This window comes from Capra hircus, chromosome 7, assembly GCF_001704415.2.
Source record: "Capra hircus breed San Clemente chromosome 7, ASM170441v1, whole genome shotgun sequence".
Classification (NCBI taxonomy): Eukaryota; Metazoa; Chordata; class Mammalia; order Artiodactyla; family Bovidae; genus Capra; species Capra hircus.
Genome location: NC_030814.1, coordinates 106,543,350 through 106,569,615, shown reverse-complemented (window position 1 = coordinate 106,569,615; position 26,266 = coordinate 106,543,350). Strand labels below are relative to the sequence as shown.

The 26,266-nt window shown below is 50.7% G+C and overlaps 1 protein-coding gene across 1 annotated transcript in view; it reads left to right on the top strand.

The window, feature by feature from the left end:
- The window catches only part of ADAMTS2 (ADAM metallopeptidase with thrombospondin type 1 motif 2), a 260,395-nt gene that overhangs the window by 220,354 nt on the left and 13,775 nt on the right, over positions 1 to 26,266 (top strand). Inside the window, exons 11-18 of the mRNA XM_018051595.1 lie at positions 9,597 to 9,742; positions 12,275 to 12,450; positions 13,616 to 13,749; positions 16,579 to 16,702; positions 17,931 to 18,011; positions 19,667 to 19,833; positions 23,364 to 23,523; positions 25,323 to 25,455. Of these exons, the coding sequence (XP_017907084.1) occupies positions 9,597 to 9,742; positions 12,275 to 12,450; positions 13,616 to 13,749; positions 16,579 to 16,702; positions 17,931 to 18,011; positions 19,667 to 19,833; positions 23,364 to 23,523; positions 25,323 to 25,455 (1,121 nt within the window). The remainder of the gene's footprint in view (positions 1 to 9,596; positions 9,743 to 12,274; positions 12,451 to 13,615; positions 13,750 to 16,578; positions 16,703 to 17,930; positions 18,012 to 19,666; positions 19,834 to 23,363; positions 23,524 to 25,322; positions 25,456 to 26,266) is intronic.

The following is a 26,266-nucleotide window of genomic DNA, read 5'->3' as shown; positions in this document are numbered from 1 at the left end:
ATGCCAGCAAATTTGGAAAACTCAGCAGTGGCTACAAGACTGGGAAAGGTTAGTTTTCATTCCAGTCCCAAAGAAAGGCAGTGCCAAAGAATGCTCAAACTACCACACAATTGCACTCATCTCACACGCTAGTAAAGTAATGCTCAAAATTCTCCAAAACAGGCTTCAGCAATACATGAACCGTGAACTTCCAGATGTTCAAGCTGGTTTTAGAAAAGGCAGAGGAACCAGAGATCAAATTGCCAACATCCGCTGGATCATGGAAAAAGCAAGAGAGTTCCAGAAAAACATCTATTTCTGCTTTACTGACTATGCCAAAGCCTTTGAGTGTGTGGATCACAATAAACTGTGGAAAATTCTGAAAGAGATGGGAATACCAGACCACCTAACCTGCCTCTTGAGAAATCTGTATGCAGGTCAGGAAGCAATGGTTAGAACTGGACATGGAACAACAGACTGGTTCCAAATAGGAAAAGAAGTACGTCAAGGCTGTATATTATCTCCCTGCTTATTTAACCCATATGCAGAGTATATCATGAGAAATGCTGGGCTTGAAGAAGCACAAGCTGGAATCAAGATTGCTGGGAGAAATATCAAGAACCTCAGATATGCAGATGACACCACCCTTATGGCAGAAAGTGAAGAGGAACTAAAAAGCCTCTTGATGAAAGTGGAGAGTGAAAAGTTGCCTTAAAGCTCAACATTCAAAAAACGAAGATCATGGTATCTGGTCCCGTCACTTCATGGGAAATAGATGGAGAAACAGTGGAAACAGTGTCAGACTTTATTTTTTGGGGGCTCCAAAATCACTGCAGGTGGTGACTGCAGACATGAAATTAAAAGATGCTTACTTCTTGGAAGAAAAGTTATGACCAACCTAGATAGCGTATTGAAAAGCAGAGACATTACTTTGCCAACAAAGGTCCATCTAGTCAAGGCTGTGGTTTTTCCAGTGGTCATCTATGGATGTGAAAGTTGGACTTTGAAGAAGGCTGAGCGCCGAAGAATTGATGCATTTGAACTGTGGTGTTGGAGAAGACTCGTGAGAGTCCCTTGGACTGCAAGGAGATCCAGCCAGTCCATTCTGAAGGAGATCAGCCCCGGGATTTCTTTGGAAGGAATGATGCTAAAGCTGAAACTCCAGTACTTTGGCCTCTTCATGTGAAGAGCTGACTCATTGGAAAAGACTCTGATGCTGGGAGGGATTGGGGGCAGGAGGAGAAGGGGACGACAGAGGATGAGATGGCTGGATGGCATCACGGACTCGATGGACGTGAGTCTGAGTGAACTCCGGGAGTTGGTGATGGACAGGGAGGCCTGGCGTGCTGCGATTCATGGGGTCGCAAAGAGTCGGACACGACTGAGCGACTGAATGACTGAACTGGATGTAGATATGTTTTCTCTTGTCACTTGTGTTTTGGTGTTGTGGCTAAGAAACCATTGCCGTTAGATGAAGAAGGTGTGTTCCTGTTCTTTCATTTGGGTCTGTGACCCACTGTCAGGTAGTATGTGTGTAAGGTGTGAGCAGAGTCCAGCGTTGTTCTTTTGCATGGGAATACCCATTTGTCTCAGTACCATTTGTCAAAGGGGCTATTTTTTTCCAATGAATCACTTGGTACCCTTGCTGAAAATCAGTTGATCATATTGTAGCCATGCGTTCCGGGAAACAAACTCACTCAGAAGGACAATGCAGATAGCGGAGCGCAGTTTATTACACCGGTGGGCCCAAGGCAGAGTCTCCTCTTAGCCAAGGACCCCGGCCAGTTTTTGTGAAAACCTTATATACCCTAAGTGTACTTGCTCAAACCCACCTCCCCAAATTACTTGAAACTAGTCTGGACCAAGTAAAAGGGAGATACAATCAAAGTTAGCCCATGATTCATGTGTCACAAGACTAGACAAACAGTGGACATTTATCAACAGGACTGCGGTCATATCCCGATAAACATAACAGAATTTACCACTTTGTTCCCTTACAGAGATAATTGGCATATTCTTTTAGGCAACGGAGAGTCCAAGTACAGGTCCTGAGGCTCTTTCCCCCGGGCGTCTGGTTTCCCATTGGTGTGCCATCTCTATAGACGCCGGGCACAAAGTTCAGAGTCCACTGGGAGGGTGACCGTGCGTGTAGCCTACTGTTCGCAGCCTGGCCTAAGATGGAGTCCAGCTCTGTCTGTTTCCTCCTTCAATATGTAAAGGCTCCTTTCTGGACTCTGTGTTCCGTTCCACTAATAATTTTGTTTCTTTATGCCAGAGCCACGCTGTCTTGTTTATTTTAGTTTTGCGGTAAACTTTGAAACAGGTAAGTCTGAGTCCTTCCACACTCTTCATTTTCAAGATTGTTTTGGCTATTCCCGATCCTTTGATTTGAATTTTTAGTTTCTCGGTTTCTGCAAAATTCTAGCATACGTGTCGCATTGAGTCACAGATCAATATGGGGAATGCCGGCATTCCTTGAGTTATTACACTTTGCTTTATTGCGCTTTGCAGACACTACTTTTTTTTTTTTTTAAACAAATTGAAGGTTTGTGGCCACCTTGTGTTTTGCTGAAAGTTTTCACTTTCCTCGTCTCAGGTTCAAAGGATTTGTTAACAAAATAACCACATGATAATACAAATAAATGATACAAATATTTATTAGAGAATTATCTAGCTTACTTTCAATATACTAAGATTAAAAGAAAAGAGAAATAGAGCAGAGGATACATCACGAAATTGGGTTTTGGCAAACATCCAATCAGTGCTGGGAAGTCCCGTGTCAGAGAGCATCTGGAGTCCCCTTTGGGAAAGGTCAGCAAGGCAGCTCTGTGGGTGAGACTTCAAAGGTTGCAGTCAGGGGTTCCCATTTATAATCCCAGGATGGAAGCAAACTGATATCATCATCCATCTGTGACCAAATTGCAAACCCGGTTTCATGTTAATGCTGTTTGTCTTGTGAAACTTGGAATGTTGTTAAGCCTGGGACTTGGTTGGCCAGGCCCCCTTCAGGGGCTCAACAATCTCAAGATTGCTCCCCCATCTTACCTAAACTGCACTCACAGCAGGCAGTCACTCCCAGTCACTCCCAGTCAGGGCAGTGTCCAGGCAGGTTAGAAGCAAGGTCAGAGGCCTGCTCTGCTTTGTCTCTGAAGCCTAAACAGCCTATTCATTTAATTTCCCTAACACCCTGCGTTATCAGTTAATGGTTAGCATTTTTTAGCAATAAAATATTCTAAAGCATGATATGTACGTTGCCTTTTAAAGACATCATGGCACACTTAATAGCTTACAGTATAGTGTGGACATAACTTTTACATGTGCTGGGAAACCAAAAACAAGTTCATATGGCCCTCCTTATTTTGATATTTGCTTAATTGTGATAGTCTGAAACTGAACCAGCAATGTCTCTGAGTATGACTGTGCTGCCATATTAAACTCTGGTCCATGAAAATGGATGTCTTCCCATTTACTTGGATCTTTGATCATGGATCTTTCAACATGTTTTTGTAGTTTTCAGTGTACTAATGTCACATTTTTTTCCCTTCAATTTATCCCTAAAAATTTTTTTGTCATTTTTTGATGTTATTGTAAGTAGAATTGTTTTCTTTTTTTTTTTAACTCAAAATGCTCCTAATTTCTTTTTTTACTTTTTATTGACGCAGAGCCGAATTCCAGTGTTATGTTACTCACTGTGCACCAAAGTGACTCAGTTATTTATTTATGTAAATTTTCGTATTTACATAAACATTTATAAATTTTAAAATACAAATACTGTGATTATATGAATATTTTGTATCCTTGTCCATTATGGTTTACCACAGGATATTGAATATAGTTCCCTGCGCTGTATAGGAGGGCTGTGTTGTTTATCCATTCTGTATACACCAGTTTGCATCTGCTAATTCCAAACTCCCAATCCAACCCTCTCCCACCTTCCTCCCCTTAGACAACCACCAGTCTGTTCTCAATGTCTCGGATAGAATCGTTTTCTTAATTTCATTTCAGTTCGTTCACTGCTTGTCTATAGAAATACAATAGATTTTTGTATATCGATCTCGAATCCTGCAATCTCACTGAACTTTTAAAAATTAGTTTTTAGTGGTTTTCAATAGTTTTTAGTGGTTTCCATAGGATTTTCTTCCCTCATAGCTCAGTTGGTTGGAGAAGGCAATGGCACCCCACTCTAGTACTCTTGCATGGAAAATCCCATGGATGGAGGAGCCTGGGGCTGCAGTCCATGGGGTTGCTAAGAGTCGGATACGACTGATCGACTTCACTTTCACTTTTCACTTTCATGCATTGGAGAAGGAAATGGCACCCCACTCCAGTGTTCTTGCCTGGAGAATCCCAGGGACGGGGGAGCCTGGTGGGCTGCCATCTATGGGGTTGCACAGAGTCGGACACGACTGAAGCGACTCAGCAGCAGCAGCAGCAGCTCAGTTGGTAAAGAATCTGCCTGCAATGCAGGAGACCCTGGTTTGCTTCCTGGGTCGGGAAGATCTGCTGGAGAAAGGATAGGCTATCCACTCCAGTATCCACGGGCTGCCCTTGTGGCTCAGCTGGTAAAGAATCCGCCTGCAATGTGGGAGACCTGGGTTCGTTCCCTGGGTTGGGAAGATCCCCTAGAGAAGGTAAAGGCTACCCGCTCTAGTATTCTGGCCTGGAGAGTTCCGTGGACTGTATAATCCATGGGTCATAAAGAGTCGGACACGACTGAGTGACTTTCACTTTCATAGGATTTTCTACATAGATCATTCCATCTGCAAACAGATATAGTTTTACTTCTTCCTTTCCAGACTGGATGCCCTTTCCTTCTTTCTCTTGCCTAACTGTTCTAACTAGAACTTTCAGTACAGTGTTGACTAGAAGTGGTGTGGGCAGACACCCTTTTCTTTCTTCTGATTAGGGGGAAACCATTCATTCTTTCACCATTAAACATGATGGGGTATTTCATTGATGTCCTTTATCAATTTGAGGAACTTCTAGTCTTGTCTTTTGAGTGCTTTTTTTAGGAAAGGATGTTAGATTTTGCCAATTTTAGTTTTTGAGTCTTGAGGTGACCATATTGTTTTTCCTTTATTCTTTTCAGATGCTAAGCCTTGCATTCCTCAGATAAATTTCACTTGGTAATGATATGTAATCTTTTACTATGCTGTTGGATTTGGTTTGCTAAAATTTTATTGAGGAATTTACAGTCTATTTTTATAAGAGATATTGTTAATCTCTAGTCTTTTTCTTATAATATCTTTGTCTGATTTTGGTATCAGGGTAATATTAGCCTCATAGAATGAACTGGGAAAAATCTTCTCTCCCATTTTTTGGAAGAGTTTGTGAAGAATTGGTATTAATTTTTCTTTAAATGTTTGATAAAATTCATCAGTGAAGTAATTGGGCCTTCAGCTAATTTTTGTGAGAAATTTTCATTCACTAATTCAATCTCTTTACTTGCTACAGGTCTATTGAAATTTTTAGGTCTTATTAAATCAGCTTTGGTAGTCTGTGTCTTTCTAGAAATTTGCCCACTTTCAGAACTTTCTGTTTTTTTAATGTGGACTTCAATTATTCTGTTGTCAGTTGTTTTCAGCCTGAGTAATCCCTTTTAGTATTTCTTTTTTATAACTGTATTGAAGTATAGTTGATTTACAGTGTTGTATTAGTTTCAGGTGTATAGCATGGTGATTTAGTTATACATATACATATATTCATTCTTTCTCAGTTTCTTTTCCCATATAGGTTATTACAGAATACTAAGTAGAGTTCCTTGTGCTATACAATAGGTCCTTGTTGGTTATCTATTTTATATATAATAGTGTGTGCATGTTAATCTGAAACTCCTAATTTAGTATTTGCTCTATGGCAGGTCTGCTAGCAGTGAATTATCTCAGATTTTATTTATCTAAGAATATTTTTATTTCACTTTCATTGTTGGAAGATAATTTTGTTATATATGATTCTTGGTGGGGACACCATTACCTCTGACCTCCATTATTTCTGATTAAAAGTCAGCTGTTAATCTTATTGGGCTTCCAATGAGTCATTTTTCTTTTCCTTCTTTTGACATTTTTGCTTCGTCTTTCAACAACTTTGACTATAATGTGGGAATGAATCTCTTTGCATTTATCTTACTTGCTTAAATTTCTTGGATATTTACATTAATGTTTGTAATCAAATTTTGGACGTTTTCAACCATTATTTCTTTGAATATTTTCTACTCCTTCCTCTGCATGCTCTCCTTTGGGCACTTTTACTATGCACATTTCAGTGAATATATTTCTCAGGTCTTCCATATTTCTCAGAGGCTCTGTTCCGTTTTCTTTATTTCTCCCCTCTCTGCTCTTCAGGTTGTATAATTTCCATTGACCTGTATTCAAGTTCATGGAGTCTTCCTCCAGCTCACATCTATTACTGAGACCTCTAGTGGATTTTTCATTTGTTTTTGTACTTTTGGGCTACGGAATTCAGTTGTTTTTCTTTTTCATTTTTAGTTTCTATTACTTTCTTGATGCCATTTGACACTGTTCTTATACTCCCCTTTTGTTCTTTAGACGTGGTTTCCTTCTGTTCTTTCAAGGTATCTTTAATAGCTGGTTAGAAATTTTTGTCTACCAAGTCTAGCATCTGGGCCTCTTCAAAGGTAATATCTGTTGCCTGCTTACTTTCCTGTGCGTGGATTACATTTCTTTTCATGTCTCAGTAATTTTTCTTGAAACTGGGCATTTTAGATACTACATTGAAGAAACTCTGGATATTGGTTATTGATCCTCCCAGACCTTGTTGTGCTATTGTTTGCTTGTTTACCTGTTTATTTGTCTAATGACCTGGCTGCACTGTTTTAATAAATTTTATGTGCCCTGCAGCATGCAGCTGCTGATATTGCCCCCTGATCATAGCCTTGGGCATAGGCATAGTCACTGGGGCCACACAGCTCCACCTCCCCCACCAGAACAGTCGGATTAGCCAGGTTCTCTTTGTCTCTTTCTCTGGTTTTACTGCTAAGTCCTAGCTGTTCTGCCTCTATTGGTATCACACCCAATTAGCTTTCACTAGCTGCTAGCTGATTGCTGTATTGTTTTTGATAATGCTCTGGGGTACAAGTTGTCCACAGCCTGACCCAGTTAAATTCTGGACCCTTCACAGGGGCAGGGTGTTACCAGTATTTGAAGCTTGCTCAGGCTTCTCTGGTGGCTCAGATGGTAAAGATTCCGCCTGCCATGTGGGACACCTGCGTTCAGTCACTGGGTTGGGAAGATCCCTTGGAGGAGGGCATGACAGCCCACTCCAGTAGTCTGGCCTGGAGAATCCCCATGGACAGAGGAGCCTGGTGGGCTATAGTCGATGGGGTTGCAAAGAGTCAGACACGACTGAGTGACTAAGCACAGCGCAGCACAGATCCCAGAAGTGCTCTAGCTGTCTCTTCCCTGGCTCTGTCTGTTACACTTCTAGTTGGCTTACTATTTTACTTGTTGCTTACTGGTATCGTGGAGCTACTGGTCTCCTCTTAATTGCTCACTACCAAGATTTCTATTGTTTTTGACAATGCCCTTAGGCATGAACTTCCTCATGCTCCATTCCAAATAAAGTTAGTCCTCTTAGGGTGCTCTCAGTCCTACCTCCCCTTCTGCGAAGACCCCTGCAGCACCGCCCTGGAACTAGGAGCAGGGTTTTCCACTTCCGGAGTGACACTCTTGGTGTACAAACAGGTCAGTGAGTAGGGATAGGGCCCTACTCTTCTTGGCCTTTCCCTTTCAGCATAGAACGTCTTCCCTACAAGCAAACCAGGGAAGGGGTTACTAGGGTACAGCATTCTTGGTTTTCCATCCTTGGGGTAGAGGCTCCACTCTAGGAGTCAGGACTGGATGTATAAAGGGAGTTCCCTGCCTGAAACAGATTTTCTGCAATGCAGAGTTGCGTGGTATGGGAGATGCCAATGGCCTGCCTTTCCCAGGGTGAAACTCTACTCCTAGGGAGATGCCAATGGCCTGCCTTTCCCAGGGTGAAACTATACTCCTAGACTGGACTGGAAGCTTAGGACACAAGGAATCTCTGTCTTTTAAGTGGTAAAGCCTCCATCACACTAAGATGGGGAAGGAATGGGAGAGGGTTGTGGATCAAATGTATAGACTTTCACAATTCTTACAAGAATTAGTGTATTTTCTCCATTTGTTATATTGAGCTTAGGACAGTTTCCAGATACCTCATTTTATTATTGAAGTATTTTGTTGTTGGTGGGGGTGTTGTTCAGTTGGTGGGCGTGTCTAACTCTTTGTGACCCCGTGGACTGCAGCACGCCAGGCCTCTCTGTTCCTCACCATCTCCCGAAGTTTGCCAAGTGCATGTCCGTTGCGTCAGTGATGCCATCCAGCTGTCTCATCCTCTGATGCCCTCTTCTCCTTCTTTATTGAAGTATAGTTGGTTTACATTGTTGTGTTAGTTTCAGGTATACAACAAAGTGATTCAGTAATACTTTTTCAGAGTTTTTCCATTATAAGTTATTACAAGATATTTAATGTAGTTTCCTATGATATAACTCAGTCCTTATTGTCCAGATCATTTAAATGGTTTGTTTAGAAAATAATTTTCACCAGTTAAATGGTTGTTTTACTGAGGAGCGAGGTCACCAAGCCTCTTTCAGCTCCATTCTAGAAGTTTCCATTTGCTGCCTGCTTTTGTAAATGATGTTTTATTGGAATGCAGCCATACCCATCCATTTGTGTGTTGTCTGTAGCCACTTTCATGCTCTAAAGGCAGAGTTGAGGAGTTGCAGTAGAGACCTTGTCACCTGCAAAGATTAAAACAGTTACCATCTGGCCCTTACAGAAAAAGCTTGCTGAGGAATTGTCTTTCTACTCTCCCTGTGAAATACACGCTGACAAAATTGTTGTCATATGAAGAGAGGGTGATGCAGTTAGAATCACAGCAAACATTGCGTAAATCAACCAATTCTAAAAAAATCATCGTTTTCTGTTTTTGGCTGTATGTGGTATTTGTCAGTTTTTAAATTTTAAACTTTTTTATACTGTATACTTTCTAATTGTAAATCAACATTCCATTGTATACCTGGTTTAGTATTTTTAATTTTTCAATCTTCCTCAAGTCGGTCCTAAATTGTATAAGCTTCCTCCTTGGGGTAAGAAGGGCAGCAGTGTGATCAGGTTCAGGCTGACTTTCCTGCGCTGCCGTGTTCTACTTCCTATATTCATGAATTTTTACCATGTCAGCATAGCTCCTGTCCTTCATTTCCGTACTTCATTTAAATTGCTTTTTTAACTTAAGCAGTAGACCTTGTATGTCTCTAGAGTCGCTGGCTTGGTGTGGCGCTTGCATCTTTATAAATGGCCGTGTGTGGGCACATGGCCTGGGGGCTTCACCCTGCAGACACGGCATGGGGTGGGCTCTGGTGAGGGGACAGAGCAGGCTGAACGAGGCACTGAGGGTGGCAGGAGGCCAGGGTGGTGGTGGTGGGAATCTGGGCAGGCCAACACCTTCCCACACCTCCCAAAGAGGTTCTGAACTTCCAGGGGTCAGTAGGGCCTTCTTTCTTGCACCTCCAGGGCCGGGCAATCACCGTGGACACTGCAGGCTGAAGAGTGGGGGGCATGTGACCTTCTGTCTTTCAGCACTGCTTTAAAGGACACTGCATCTGGCTGACACCTGACATTCTCAAACGAGATGGCAACTGGGGTGCCTGGAGTCCCTTCGGCTCCTGCTCGCGTACCTGCGGCACAGGTGTGAAGTTCAGGACCCGTCAGTGCGACAACCCACAGTGAGTTTGCCCTGATGTCTCCCAGTCTTCCTGGGTGGCAGCTGCGGTCCCCAAGGGCGCTTGCTAGCCTACCCTATCCCGCAAGGCTCCGCAGATGTCAGTTCAGGCGAGGGTGTGAGAGCAGGCAAATCTGGCCCCTTCTCATCCTCCCTGGGAGGGACCGAGACTTAGGAAGGGGAGGGCTCACAGTCTGCTGGGGGCAGAGCCAGCCCTGGAGACTCGGAAACCTGGTCTCCTTCCTCCTGGCCTGCATCCTACTCTAGACCCCAACCTGCTCTGCTCTTCCTGGTTGAGGGCATCAAGACACAAGGTGGAACAGAGATGAGGCAGTGGGGATAAAGAGAAAGGCTCTCTTGGGCCCTGGGAGGCTGAGAGCCTGAGCAGGAGAGCAAATGATTGCAATCAGGTGAGAGGCAGGGTCAAGTGGCATGCCACCCATACCCAGCTGCCCAAAAGGAGAAAGCCCGGAGAGGTGTCCGAAGGCCCACCAGGCTCCCACCTCCACCCACGCGCCCTGTCCTGCCTCCCAAGCAGGTCCCAGCCCCTGTGCTATCTTCAGAGCTCCCCTGGCAACTCTCAAGGAGGAGAGGAGCTACCTGGGGCTAGTACACGAGCCTCACATACTTAAACTGACAAGACAGGAAGTTAGAAACTCAGAGGCTACGGGGTGCTGGGCAAGGACTTTCAGGTTCCGGTCCGGGATGCACCGTCAGAGGAGCAGATCGGGCCTGACCTCCCCCTCCGCCCTCTCCAGGCCCTGACTCCTCCTGGTGCCTGCCTGATGCCGGGCTCTTGGGGCTCAGGGGACTCATCCCAGGTCTGGCCCTAGCGGAGATCATGTAGGTTGCAGGTAGTCTATCTTCTGTCCCTCCCCACATGTGCACTTTAGGGATATTTTTCCCCCTCTGGCTGGTCCAGCTTTCTTAGGCAGCAAGGGTTGAAGGGCAGTTGTAACATGAACAAAACCGCCAGAACTACCTGCCAGCCCGTCTGGTCACAAACACTGTCGGGGCTGCCCAGCCCAGGCCAGTGCCCCCGTTCCCTCCACATCAGTGACCATCAGACAGCACAGAAGTGCGCACGGAGCTCTGGCCTGCGTCAGCACCCAGCCCCCAGAGCCCTGCGGAGCCCGGAGGCCCCGCACACCAGGGCACCCCGTGGGCCTCCCCTTTCGCGTGTCCTCCTGGAGATAGCGGCTGGGCCTCCCCTGCCCCATCTTTAGTCGCTGCTCCCTGTGCTCGGGTTCTTCCTGGGACGCTGGGCCCAGTACGACGACTTCGGAGGCTCCCCGCTGGGCCCCTGCTCCCTGGATTGAGCTCCCTCTGCGTTCTCTGCAGAACTGCAGCTGGCAGCACGAGCTCAAGCTCTCCAGTTTCTCTTCCTCCCGGGCCTCCCCTGTATTCTCCCACTCACGCTCTCTTTTGGGATTATCCCAGGTTTCTGTTTGAATATGTCTGTCTCCTGCCTAGGCGGGCCCCTTCCTGTTGTTTCTCGCTGCCCGATGCCCTGGGCTTCCCATTCCTACACACCCAGGCCTACACCCCTTCCTGGAAAAGCCCGAGCTGTTGTCATCTGTCTGTCGTCCCATCAGGGGCCGTGATGTCAATCTCAAAGTCACACTTTCTTTCACGGTCCCATTCAAACACCGAGCCTCTTGGTTCTTACTCCACAAATTTCTGCGATCGTTGTTTCCACTGACTTCCCCCAAGAACATGGCACTGTGCAAGGAGCCTCATGGAAGCCAGCCCCTTCCATCGTCCACTCTGCAATGCTGTATGCTGTACACCCCCATCACAGCAGAGCGTGACTTTTGCCCAAGACTCAGGCGGGGCCTCAGGTTCTGCTTGCCTCTGTCGCACCTGGCAGGTGGCAACACTGAAGCCCCCCGCTCCTCCCAAGCTGATGGCCTGCCATGCTCCAGCACCCTGACTTCCAGGGGCACTTGCTGGCCACCAGCCAGCACCCTTCCCGTGGGGTTAGTGCTTTGTGGACTGGTGAGATTCTCAGCAAAGTAAGGAAATACAGAGAGGCACAGCCCGAGTTTTCTTGAGGTGGCGGAAACCTGGAGGTATACCTGACAGTTGTTGAGGACACCTCTAGCAGGATCCCACTGCTTCAGAATTACTGTGAGTTCTCACTGTGTGTGAGGCCCAGGTGGGGAGGATGTAGGGAAGGCTCACCCAGCTCCTCCACCCTGGGGCTTATGGCCGGGGGCGTGGCAGACCCTACACACCCTGTTACAGATCCCTGTTGGTCCACAGCCATAGCTACAGGAGCCGGGGTGGGGCCGGGGGTGCACAGGGGCTGCATAGATGCTCCCTTCCCTTGGGGCCCTCAGAAGGATTACCAGCCTCTCCTGTACTGATGCGCCAACGCTCTGGGACAGGGCAGGGCTGGGTTCCTTCACTCAGCAGAGCTGCCCCCTCACCCCCGAGGCTCAGGGATCCCTGCAAATCCCACAGGCGGCACTCTTAAGTGCTGGCCTCTTCCTGGTGGCACCCTGTTGGAAGGCCTCTCTGCTTTCTCCTCCAGCCCAGCCAATGGGGGCCGCACCTGCTCGGGCCTTGCCTACGATTTCCAGCTCTGCAACGCGCAGGACTGCCCTGATGCGCTGGCCGACTTCCGCGAGGAGCAGTGCCGGCAGTGGGACCTGTACTTCGAGCATGGTGACGCTCAGCACCACTGGCTGCCCCACGAGCACCGGGACGGTGAGCCCCAGGGGGAGCGGGCACTCGGTGGAGGGGCCAGGGCTCCCGGGGCCACCGGCTGCCCCATGGGCATTGGGACAGTGAGCCCCGAGTGGGGTGGGCACTCGGTGGAGGGGCCAGGGCTCCCGGGGCCACTGATTCTGCATGGGCGTGCCAGCAGAGCCCACCCTGGGCTGGAGGCTCATGGCAGGACTGCAGCCCCAGAAAATCCAGGGAACTGAGCCTGGCCAAGGATGCCGCAGAGAGGGAAGCTCCAGCTGGCCCCAGGCGCCTGCAGTTGCCCTCTGGTGGACAAGGCTGGCATTGCACCATTAGCCCAGCCCAGCCGCAGGGCAGGGACAGGCCAGAGTTGTCCAAGGAATCAGGTTACCTTTGACCTCTCATCATTCAGTGAGAACTCTCCGTTCCAAGTGACTTGAACTGGTTTAAGCACCAAAAGGCATTTGTTGGCTGCTGGGACTGAAGAGTCTGGTAGCTTCAGGCGTGAGAGTGTTTGTATTTCAACTGGATCCCACGCAGTTTCCGTTCTTTCCAGGCATCCAGCAGAGGGAGGCGGGTCTGGGGCCTGCTCCGCTGTATCTGTTACCTCCGCTGGGCACCTGTTGCAAGCCCCGCGCGTGCATGCCAGGAGAAGGTGCCAGAGCAGATAGGACCTCCCGCCCCGAGGGGGACTGTGGTCTGGCGAAAAATCAAATAATGATGAGGTGTCTCAGTGACTTCTGAGATAAATGCTGAGAAGGGAAGGTGCCTGGTACCCGAGACTGAAGCAAGGGGCATCTTATTTGGGGTTACAGAGGTGGCCTGGAAAAGGTCTTCAAGTAGAGACCTGGCAAGCAGCCAGCTGCCCTTCCCCTGAATATGGGGTTCTCTAGGTAGGACCCCAGTGATCTGAGACCTGGCTGCATCCAAGCAGCCTAGCTCAGCTGGGGGAAGCTAAGTCCCGAACAACAGGGTCATGAAGCGTGTTGCCGTCACTACCCTTCTTTCCCTTTCTCCCCTGGCCCAGGGCAGACATGTGGGGTGGGGGGCAGGTGAATCATAAGGAGACGCTCCTGGGTGGGAGTTTCTCTTTGCGAGGTGCTTCGCTTTAGCAAACTTAGGAAGGAAACTACAAGAAAGTGAGCGGTGCAGCCAGCCAGCCAACACCCTCCTGCTTCCCTTCCAGCCAAGGAGCGGTGTCACCTCTACTGTGAGTCCAAGGAGACCGGGGAGGTGGTATCCATGAAGCGCATGGTGCATGACGGGACACGCTGTTCCTACAAGGACGCCTTCAGCCTCTGCGTGCGTGGGGACTGCAGGGTGAGTGCCCCAGGAGCAGGGGCAGCGATGGCTCAGGGCCTCGGCTTTCTGGGGCTTCGGGAAGACTCGCTGAGGTTAAGCATGCAAAGTACTGCAAACCACACCTCGATCAGGGCAGGCTCTCAGCAAACGTTGGTTCCCAGCCCCTACTCCCTGCTGTCCTCCTCCATGATGAGGGTTCTCAGACTTGAGTCTGAGGAGCCGCCTGAGGAGCTCAAGGCCCCACCTCAGAGATTCTGCTTGTGTGGGACGAGGCCGTGGCCCAGAGCACGAGTTTCGCCAGCGCCACAGCTGGCCCTGACGCGCTAGGTCCCTGGGGACCCCTTGTGACGCACCGCCGTGCCCCTGCCCTCCGCTGGGCACTGGACAGCTTACTCTTGCTCGGGGGAGCCCACTGTGGTTCTTGTCGGCTTGGTTCTCTGTAGAAACGCTGTGTTTTGTTACTGTGTTGTCTTTGGGTGTCACAGGAGATGGCTGTGGGGCCCACTCAGCATGTTATCAGCGACACAAGTGCAGACCTGCCCCCTTTCTAGAAATAGCAGGGACCCTCTGCAGCTGCTATAAATGCGGCAGACTGCAGTCTCAACGAGGCTGACTCCCTCCCGTCTCACCTTCCTGAGACGTGCGCATCCTCAGGCTATCTCTGGCAGAGAGCCTGCGGCAGGTCCCCTGGAGGAGGCGGAAGAGGCTGGAAGAACGGAGAAGTGGGGTGTGGCGCTGTGGGGGGAGAGCTCTGGGATTCTCTCCACACGTGTTTCAGTAGGACTGTAGCCAGCAGGGAGGGCAAGCCACGCAGTCTGCTCACACTCCAAGCACTCAACCAAGTGTTAACACTTGAAAACAAAGACAGCAATGTCTCCTCTGTACTCCTGGGATTTTAATTAAGGGGGATGACACAGAGAAGTCAGTTGTCATTCAAGAAGAGCTTATTACTTTCATTTCCTGAGGGAAGAGCATGCTGTGCTGTGCACTAGGTTCAGTTAGGAGGCAGAAGGAGCAGGGGAAAGTCTGGGCCAAAGCTTTTATTGGGGTTTCCATTGTGGGAAAGGGGCGGCAGGCAGAATAAACAGCTTGGGGTTGGCCAGTTTGAATAATTCTCTAAGACTGCATTGCCAGAAACTGGCTTTGTAGCCCCTTCGTAGTCTAGAGACCCAGCCCTCAAAGGTCTTTGTAAGACAAAAGTCAGAAGTCAAAGAGCAAAGGGAAGGAAGCAGTCTCACAAGAGGTGGTGATAGCAGGATCCTGAGGGGTGAACTGGCTCAGGGCTTCCTGGCAGCCAGGGCAAAGAGCGAAACCTGTGACGCTCCGGCGCACTCTAGAACAGGCAGGGAGCAGAGCAGCTAGAGGAGAGGCTGTCTTCCCTGCTGAGTGTGGTCATGGGTGTGAACGCGGCCCCAGGCAGTGTGCTCAGACTCCGGGTCTGCTCCGCACAGAGCTCTGCGGCTGGGAATGGTGCGCTGTCGCAGGGCTGTAGCGTGTAAAGGGGCCGGAATGTGTTCCTGCCTCCACCAGATGGAAGGCAAGGAAACATCCCTGCTCTGTGTGGAACGATTTTTAATACTAGAGTGGACAGTGTTGAGGGGATGCATTGAGAGAATGAAGGCAGAAGCAGTCCTACCAGCTCTTGTGTCGTGCCCACACGCCCCCAGACAAACTGAAGAGGACACCATTCCTGGGAGCAGTGTGAGGGAGGGACCTGCAGGCTGAAGCTCTGGGGGGAGCCCCGGAGGGCTGCTGCGTGGGCGCCCGGGAGACGGGCAGAGGCCACCTCTGACTCATGTTCATGAGGACGCCAGTGTGCTGTGCCGGGGCAGCCTCGGGACTAAGGCCTGGTAGCTCAGCTGGTAAACGATCCACCTGCAATGCCAGAGATCCCGGTTCAATTCCTGGGTCAGGAAGGTCCACTGGAGAAAGGATAGGCTGCCCTCTCCAGTATTCTTGGGCTTCCCTGGTGGCTCAGCTGGTAAAGAATCCGCCTGCAGTGTGGGAGACCTGGGTTCTGTTCCTGGGCTGGGAAGATCCCCTGGAGAAGGGAAAGGCTACCCACTCCAGTGTTCTGGCCTGGAGAGTTCCATGGACTGTATAGTCCGTGGGGTCGCAAAGAGTCAGACACGACCGAGTGACTTTCACACGAGGCTGTGCAGAGTCCTCTGCAGGCCCCAGTGTCCAGATGAGTGGGTGAGTGAGCGGGGGTAAGGCTGGTCCTTGGGTGGGTGTGTCTTGCTGATCCCGTTCGTGATGCCAGTTGTCTTGCTGTTCACACTGTCTGCACCGTTCCCTGAAACCAAGGTAGGCAAGGCACGAGCTAGGAGGCTGGAAGGAGACTCGAGGAGCCGCTGGAACTGCAGACACATTTATTCTCGCCTGGCTGACGCGGCAGCTATAGCAGCAGATGTAACATGACACAGCATAACTGCACACAGCGTCTCCTGGCCGACACAGCCGCTGTAGCAGTGTTCACGCTGTTCTCTCTCCTCTCGTGGCTGACCCAAGGGTCACAGCCGTGAGGCAGCAGTCACGCCGCCGCCTTTTACGTGGAGCTCGCATATCCCTACAGCCCAAAACTCGCGGCCAAGCAAGCACCTCTTGATGCGCATGTGCAGGGCTACAAATGCGCTCAGCTGTTACACAGTCATTATTTACAAAATGTGGGGTGAGAGAGCCTGCACACGCAGACTGGGCCAATGTGCGCTCCCCCTGCAGTGGGCACACAGGGTCTTTCTTGCTCCAAAGCCCCCTCTCCTTCCTCTGCGTCAGGGACTGCCCACACCTGGGCTGCCGAGGGAGCAGGGTCTCAGCGGGCACCGCATTTCCCCCACCCCTCTGCAGAAGGTGGGCTGTGACGGGGTGATCGGCTCCAGCAAGCAGGAGGACAAGTGTGGTGTGTGCGGAGGGGACAACTCACACTGCAAGGTGGTCAAGGGCACGTTCACACGCGCACCCAAGAAGCTCGGTGAGTGCACCCCTCCCTCCCCCTGCCCAGAGGCCCCGGCCTGAGTGTCTATAGCGCCTGAGCGGGGGCTGTCTGGGAAGAGGGGCTCTAAGTCTGGGAGGGTGAGGTGGAGAGGCAATCTTAGGGGTCGCTGTGTCAGGCCCCAGGCTGGGTGGGAACGAGGAGATGCCAGGGTGTGGGATGCCCAAGGTGAGTCTTCAATGCCTTTATTTGAGGCCTCCCTCCCCAGCTCTCCAAGGCTTTCTAGCCACCACTGGCCTCCGTTGCTCTCTGCTCCACCACTGCCACCCCCGGGCGCCTGTGAGCAGGACCTTTGATGAGCTAGCCAGCGCAGCCTGTGGCCCAGGGAAACACAGGCCTGTCCCAACAGGGCCACAGGAAATTGGGCGCTGGGGAGCTTGGGGTCCCTGGCCAAGGTGGGCTCTGGGAAGACAGCCCTCTGGATGAACCTCCTTCCAGAGTGGTCCCTCCACCTGGCTTCGGGGCTCTGGGGGGGCCTGGGGCAGCTGACTGCTCTGCCTCTGAAATGGGGAGACGCTGCTTTGGTGGGCTTCCCACGTCCTCACTGGTAAAGAAGCTACCTGGCAGTGAGAAGATGCAGCAGGTGAGCGCTCCATCCCGGGGTCGGGAAGATCCCCTGGAGAAGGGCCCGGCAACCCACTCCAGTATTCCGGCCTGGAGAAAGCCCAGGCCCAGAGGGTTCTGCTGGGCTGCACAGTGCACGGGGCCACACAGGCTGCACTCGGCAGTGACGGCACACACGCAGGCGCTTTGGCTCAGCTCTTTTGGAAGAAGGGCCTGGAGCAAGCCTGCCAGACTCCACTCAGAGCTGGTGGGGGCTGCTGCCAGCTGGCTGCTGCACAGTCCCATGTGAGCAGGCAGTCTTGTGTTTAGGGATTAGCTGCTGAGGTCCGGGGAGACTGAGCAGCTTGCTGAAGGCCTCTCTCCTGGTTGTGGCATCTTAGCTCCATGCGGGGCATGACTCCAGGGCTGCTCTTGAGGACACCCACCAAGTTTCCAACGGAAGAGGTTGAAGAAGCGCCGGGATTTGGAAATGAGCCGGAGGGCTGTTGCTGTCTGGGATACACTAGCCTTCCCATGGGTCCCTCTCTCAGTGGGCAGTCAGAGCCCGTCAAACACTGGGCCTCTGGAACCACCATCGAGGGCAAGGCCCTCCTTGCATTGTCCGCATTTGACAGCCTCGCCCTTCTCTCTTGTCCCAACCAAGGTTACATCAAGATGTTTGAGATCCCGGCAGGAGCCAGACACCTGCTAATCCAGGAAGCAGACACCACCAGCCATCACCTGGGTGAGTGCCGGAGCCAGACAACGCAGGGGCTCCACAGCCTGACTCTTCTGGGGGTCAGGGGCCTGACCGGGAGGCATGGGCTGCAGCCCTATCTCCTCTGTCCCTGGCTTGGCCCAGCTGATGGGTGGATCTCTCCTTTAGCACTTTCCCAGCGGAGAGGCCACCGGGTTGGGATCAGAGGGCTTCCCTCGCAGCAGTTTTGGAGGGGCATTTGTCTAAGACATGCCGTACCTCCCGCCTCAAGGTCGAAGGGGAGGCCCCCTGCCCACTGGAAGGCAGCAAGGTCCACAAGTAGCGGGTGCTGAGGCCAGCTGGTAGAGCGGCTCCCATGGTGCAGCTGCATATTTTCATTTAGTTTCATTTTAAATTCAAGTGGTCCTTTTGGAATAGAGATTCCTTGCATCTCTTGGAAATCTGGATGTTCTGACAACTCGGGGCGCCCCTTCTCACATGGCAGCCCCTGTGGCTCTGTGCTCCTGCAGGCTGCCTGGAAGCCCTCACAGGGGTTCACTCATCCGCACCCCCGCAAGCTGTAGGGCCAAAGTAGAAAGTGATGCTGGGGGTCAGTGAGGGGGCCCTGCACAAGTCCTTTCTCCTAGTTTGGGTCCCATCTTCTTCCCTGTGCCCTGGGTCAGGGGTTCCATGACTGCAGGCATCTAGCACCCCCGCTGATGTGAGCAAACACCACTTTTTAAAATGCAAATATTTCTTCCGTGTTTTTAGAGGAGACTTTAATGTTGCTGTCCCCACATGGACAGCCAGTACTCCTTGTCTTAAGTAGGAGGCAAATATAAAAGCCAATCCCTTAAAAAAAGAGACACTTCTACCTAAACATCGTTTCCTGTCCAGGGCCATCCCTGCGTACAAGGAGGGAGGGTTAGTGACAAGCTGGGGACCTCCTGGCACTTAGAACGGCTCTCAAGGGAGTCTAGGAAACTTGTGCAGGAAACGGTTTTCTCACTGGTATCCCGTGATTTTTGTGCCCAGTCTGTGGCCTCCCTGCTAAAATCTTCCAGCAGCCCCCCAGTAGCCGCTTTCCACACTGGCAAGTGTGGGGCTTTGCGACCAGCGGATTCTCATCTCCTAGACATTCTTTGTGGATGCATAGTGGGCTGGGTGGGCCCCGAGTCAGGTCAGGCCTCTTTGGGATGTAGGGGACTGGTGGGGTACCAGGCTGAGCCATAGTTATCAGCAGGGTGGGAGGGTGTGTGGGACGCATGCTCACCCCAGGGCAGGAAGCCCTGGTGTCCAGCAGGTACCCCTCACCCGGGGAGCTGGGTCATGGAGGGCAGTGGCTCTGGGAGCCCCCTGAGTGCTCCAAGTAGACGGCAGGGACGTGGCCCTGGTGGCTGCTAGGTCCCTACCATGGAGCCTCTCCTCCAGGGCCTGAGAGGCAGATCCGGGAAGGAGCCCCAGACCCGGCAGAAGGGTGGGTTCGAGGGAAACCTAGGTCCAGCGCAGAGACAAAGGACAAGGCAGGTTCCCAAGGCGGCTTGGGCTGTCAGTGGGACTGATGGGCCCCTGGAGGAAGACAACGGGCTCTGCTCCCCACAGCTCCCCCAACCTGTTCAAACTAGTGAACCCTGCTGACCTCCCACGCTTCTGCCCCCGGGTGATCATGGCTCTCTTCCGTCCTTCTGTCTTTTGTCGTTCAGCTGTCAAAAACCTGGAGACGGGCAAGTTCATTTTAAATGAGGAGAATGACGTGGATCCCAACTCCAAGACCTTCATCGCCATGGGTGTGGAGTGGGAGTACCGGGATGAGGACGGCCGGGAGACGCTGCAGACCATGGGCCCCCTGCACGGCACCATCACTGTGCTGGTAGGTCAGGCAGGGGCCAGGCCTGCCACCTCTTGCAGCGTGAGGCCGGTGAGGCCAGTGAGGCTGGTGGCTGCTGGGGAAGGGGTCGGGCGGTGCCTGGGAGCCCTGAGCTTCCCTGCAGCCTTTGGGCCATGTTCTGCATGTCCCCTCTGGCCTGACCTTTGAGCTGAGGCCCTCCATCTCTGTGTCAGAGTGAGGAGCAAGCGTGGAGCCACCAGTCTCGCGCTGGGCCCTGTGTCCCTGGGCAACCAGAGACAAAATCCCCTATAAACATTTAGGTTTCTCCTCCACAAACAACTCTGGGCGACATTCACGGCCACCTCTCATCATGCTTATTCTTGTCTGCTACTGCATTCAAACCCTGAAACTCCCTGGGGGTGACCGATGGGGCTCCAGGAAATTGGACTGCTAGACCCAGGTCACACTAAGACTTTGTCTCGGAGCAGCACTGGACTCCGGGTCCCCTGAGTCCAGGACCACAGGCTGCTCCTGGTGGTGGGAACACAGAGGGTTGATTTCCTAATTTACTTCTAAAAACTTAATTTCAATTGCATATGCAATATATTTGATCAGTAAAAAAAGATTAAAACACTGCGGATAAGGCTCTTCTGCCCCTCTGTGAAGGTGAGCACTCCGCGCTGGGGCTCAGCGCCCCACACGAGGGTGTGCAGCTGGGGGCCGGGGTGTTCACGCGCGCTGTGCTCTGCTCACCTCGCCCGCTTGCACTGTCCATCCCCAGAGAGGCCTCTGCTGCCCTGCCTTTGTCGGTGTGCACACAGTCGGGCCTCAGTCCTGCTGTTTCTGTGGTGGTAAATTCACCTACCAGAAGTATTTCTAATCTCCAAACGGGTACAGACACACCTCAGGAGAAATAGGTCGGCTTGGTTCCAGGCCACCGCAGTGGAGTGAAAGTCACAGTGATGCAAGTCGCGTGAATGTGCTTCTTTCCCAGTGCGCATGTCACGCCATCTGTGGTCTGCAAAATGCGTGACCGCCTCAGGGCTAAGCAACAATGTGCAAGCCTCAATTAAAGAGCAAAACGCCAGCTACAGTGATGACGTCAAAGACCGCTCGGTCAGAGATCACCGGAATAAGAGTGGCCATGATTGTTCTGCTCAAAGAGCCATGTCCTGCTGAGACTTCCTTTTGGTTTCAGGTTCAGAGGATGCACTGGCAAAATAACCCCCCTGGGCTTCCCTGGTGGCTCAGACCATAAAGAATCTGCCTGCAGTGCAGGAGACCTGGGTTCCATCCCTGGGTGGGGAAGAGCCCCTGGGGGAGGGCATGGCAGCCCACTCCAGTATTCTTGCCTGGAGAATCCCTTGGACAGAGGAGCCTGGAGGGCTACGGCCCACGGGGTCACAGAGAGTCGGACACGCCTGAACAGCAAACACACAGCACACTTAGTAAGCAAGAAATAAGGAAGTTTATTACATTAGTAGTAAGTTACAGTATGAGGACAGGTAACGTAAGAAATTATTATACATACATCGCCTCAAGAAATATGTATATATTTGATATATAAGTCTATATTAAACATTATAATATAATATAATTATAATAAATAGTATACTATATTATAGTATATATTATTATATTAAATATAATTATATAATAATATATAAATATAATATATAAATTATATACTAATATATAATATATTTTATATATTTATAATTATAATAATTATTATACTATAATAATTATCTTATATAATAATTATATAGTATATAATATAATTATATACTATATTATATATATAATATAATTATATTTCTATTTATAATAATTTATTATAATTTTAAATAATTTATTATAATTATAAATAATTAAATAATTTATTTATATTTATAATAATATATAATATAATTATATACTATATATTATATATATAGTATAATACTATATACTATTAATATAATTATATATATTATATATATATTATATATAATATCTATATATAATATATAAATATAAAATATTTTATAAATATAAATTTTAGAAATATATAAATTTATAAAATTTATATAACTATATTATATATTAATACAATCACATAATATACATTAAATATTATAATATTTAATTAATTCAATTACTATATAATATAATTGCATTTTTATATTATATAATATAAATTATATAATATATTATAACATTTTTATAATATATACCATAATGTTAATATAATATATAAATATATATATTTTTTATGTATATGACTAACTTGGGAGCCATCCAGATCTAATCTGGAGTTCCCAGTACATGGTCTAGCAAGACACAAATGTATGCATCCATACTCGAGCTATGCTGGGCAGTCCCTGGAACAGCAGTCTGGACCCCCAGCTGAGAGGTTCTGGGCAGTTTGTCCCCCTAGGCCTCCCATCCCTTCTCTCACTGTTGAGACTTCAGAACCCTGTGCAAAGCAGTCCTCCGTTTATTTCAAGCCGCATGTGCCTTCTGTGTGGAGATGCAGCTCTGGCTATTATGAAAAGCCTTGTCTGCCTATTCCTAAGTCTCAGAATGTCAGCAGATCCCTGGGAAAGGGCAGATTCCCAAGGCCCAGGAAGCTTCGTGACTTACTCCCTCTCTGGTGACTTACTCCCTTCCTTACCTGCTGGATCCCAAGATCTTTTGCCATTTCTGCTAGTCAGCAGCTTGGCATGTAACTCCTTTCAGGGTCTCTGTTTAGTCAGTAGCTTTCGAAGCCTTAACAAGACTGCTGCCATTAACTTGTCCGACAATAATGAAAACATTTGAAAGACTGTGGGAGTTACCGGAATGTGACCCAGAACGACACAAAGTGGCCAAGTGCTGTTGACTCATGGCGCCAGTAGACTTGCCGCATGTGGGGCTGCCATAAACCTTTAAGTTGTCAAAACACAGCGTCTGTGAAGCACAGTAAACCGAAGCGCCGCAAAGCGAGGTCTGCCTGCGCTCTCGGCGGAGCAGGCAAAGTGTGAGCACCTGACACGCATGCTCCCAGCGGAGCGGAGCCAGGCATGGTTCTGCTGCTTATTTCAGCCCCTACTGTAAATAGCTTCTTTTCACACTCTATTTACTGCCATGATCTTTGCATTTTTCTGCTTTTGGAGGATAATCTCACTGTGTCCCCAGTTGTGGTTGTGAAGTGTGTCTGGTGTCCCTCTGCATGGAGGCTGTGGGTTTGCCCCGTGGAGCGACAAGAACGCATGTGTTACTGAGCTTTGTCCAGGCACAAGTACCTGGGTGCTGGCTGTGAATCAACAGTGTGTACTGATCGAGGTGTCTAAACAGAAACACACAGAGAATACGCTCACGCATAGGCTGTTGATGAAATGTCACGACCAGAGTTTCGCTGGCCCAGACCCTGTGTTCCCCTGTGAGCAGTGGTTCAGTACTGGCCAGTTCAGTGTTTGCTGGGACTTTCTAGAACCTGACTACCGGGAATAATGAGACTTGGCCAGGCGTGTTCCTCAGACTGACCTTCCTAGCAGTCTCTGGGGGAGAGAGGTGGGGGGCGGGCATACTCACCCCTGTCTCCCGGGCAGGTCATCCCGGAGGGGGACGCCCGCATCTCGCTGACCTACAAGTACATGGTCCATGAAGACTCGCTCAATGTGGACGACAACAACGTCCTGGAGGACGACTCTGTGGGCTACGAGTGGGCCCTGAAGAAGTGGTCACCCTGCTCCAAGCCCTGCGGTGGAGGTGAGGGGCCTTCTCAGAGCTGGGGCCCCAGAGGAGAGGGGGATGAGCAGGAAGGGTCTCCTGGGTGAGGCGCTTCCTTCAGCCCATGGTCTCTGCTGACTGCCTGGAGTGAGGGTTGGGCCAGCTATGAGAACACTGGACACGAGCAGTGACCTTTGCCCAGGTAACAAGGGCCCAGCCCCGCCAGGGAGGTGGCAGAGGGTGGACAGGAAGGGCAGGTGCTCAGGGCCGCTGGCCAAAGGCAGCAGGGGGCATGTGTGGGGTTGCGTGACATTCGCACCCACCTGCATCATCATGGAAGGAGGTCTGGCCTGACAGGAGGTCACTGTGAGGGTGGTTTGGATAGATCACTGTGACATCGGGAGGCAGGCCGCAGGGAAGACCTGGGCCATGCTGGAGACCAGTGGAGAGGCCTCCTCTGCAGGTCCCTCCTGAGTTCATTCAGAAAGGCCTTTCCTTTCTGGGGCAGGGCTGGGTGCAAGGAGGTCCCACTGGCCTTGGACCTCAAACTTGGGTGCGATGTACCAGATAGGAAGCTACGATCTGCCCAGTGTGTTCACTGTTCCCTGGGGACTGGGGGAGATGAGAAGCAGGAGAAGACACTCAGCCTGCAGAAGCAGCTGCCCAGGACCGACCGCCTTCAGAACCACGCAGGACCACGCAGGGTCCCATACCAAGACGAGACAGGGAGTTCTCCCAGTGCTGCTGCCCAAGTGGGTGACACCCAGCCGTCCCCTGAGCCGCCCAGCCCTGGATTTTATCAGCGAGTCCTGTTGAGCCTCCCTCCTGCATTTCTCTTGGACTCATCTGCTGTTACCGTCTTCCCAGTCCTGGCGGCATCCTCACTACCTGACTGGCCCCCACTTTAAACTATTAAAGGGGCAGATTAGACCATACCCTTTCCTGATGTCTTAGTTATCAGCAGATCCTTCTGCTCTTGATAAAAAACAAAATTCTCCTCATGGCCTCCAAGGTCCAAGTAGCTCTCTGACGTCTCCCTCTGCCCCACTGGCACTCCCAACCCTCGCTCCCTTGGTCCTGTCCATGCTGGCCTTAGCTGGTTTTCTGGACATGCTGTGCTTCTGCCTCGGGGCCTTTGCACAGGCCATCTCCTCCCTGGGGAGCCTCCTTCACTGCTTTCCATGAAACCAGAGCAGTGGTATCCTGTATTTCCTGGGGCACCCCCAGATGCCCAGTTTAACTCAGGCTGCCCTGTCATATTCTATCATGTCTAACGCACTAGGCTGAGATTTTGAGACTTATCCCAGCTGACATTTTGGGCTCAATAGTCATCTGTTTCGGAGGTTGTCCCGTGATTGTAGAATGCTGAGCAGCATTCCCAGCCTCTCTCTGTTCAATGCTGGTGGCATCTCCTTTCCAGTTGTGACAGCTAAGTGTCCCAGACATTGCCAGATGTCCCCAGGGACAAAATCTCCACCAGCTGAGAACTGCTGTACTAGACTGGCTGAAGGAGCCTTGCAGGCTGTGTTCCATGTTTAGTGAGGTTCTCAGTGCATATTAATCCAAGGTATAATAAGTGACTAAATGCTGGGAGAGGGGATAGAACCTTCCCTCCTGCCCCAGGAAGCCACCCAGGAGGCTGCTCTCCCTGGCCTGGCACCCTCACTTGGCCTGCGGTGCTGGGTGGGCACCATGCGGGACTCGTCCAAACCTGCCCCACCCTCGCCCCATTAGCAGGACAGGGAGAACAGGGCTGAAGTGGCCTGAGGAGCCGCCCCTCCACACCTGCGGGAGGGCCCATGCTGTCCCATTGAGCCCCCTCAAGCTCTCATCTTCAGGGTCCCAATTCACCAAGTATGGCTGCCGCCGGAGGCTGGACCACAAGATGGTGCACCGAGGCTTCTGCGACTCCGTCTCAAAGCCCAAAGCCATCCGCCGGACCTGCAACCCACAGGAGTGCTCCCAGCCCGTGTGAGTGCCGGGCCTCTCTGCCCTCCAGCCCCACTAGAGGAGGGGGGAAGCGTCCTGGGGCTCCTGTGGGCGGTGGCGCAGGATCTGGTTTCTGGGCGGCTCTGGGCCTCACAGGCCCTGAGGCATTTCAGAGTCTTCTCACTCAACATGTTCTGTGGAGTCTAAGGTGTTTCAGGCTGTGCAGTGGCCTCCTCCTTCAGACTAGCTAGAAGAAAACAGTAATGCGCATCTTTGTGACCCCATGGGCTGTAGCCCACCAAGCTCCTCTGTCCGTGGGATTCTCCAGGCAAGAATACTGGAGTGTATTGCCATTCCCTTCTCCAGGGGATCTTCCCGACCCGGGGATTGAGCCCTGCATCTCCTGCATGGGTAGGCAGGTTCTTAACCATCAGGGCTACCTGGGGTGCTAGAAATGACAAGTGCTAATGCTCAGATGGGGAAACTGAGGCTCTTTCCAAACTGGGGTGGCGGGCTTGCTTCTGGCCCTGTGGTAGATGTTTCCCTCACAGTTCATCCCAGGGGCTGCAGCCTTGACCCTCCAGACCCGGAATTTGATGGGGCTGCATTTCTGGGCCCAGTTTCCTTTTGCAGGGCCCCGAGCAGGGGAGATGGTGGGTAGATAGGCAGGTGGGGGCCCTTTGAGGACAGGTGCTGAGGGCGTGTATGCTGCTGCCCAGAAGGGTTGGTGAGGTCAGAGGGCAGAGTCAGGAGGCCAAGAAAGGACAAATGCCACCCCCAAACCAGGGTCTCCCAGCAGTGGGCACGCTTGGGGTTCATGGTCTGCAGGGCCTCAGGCAGGGGTACAGCTGGC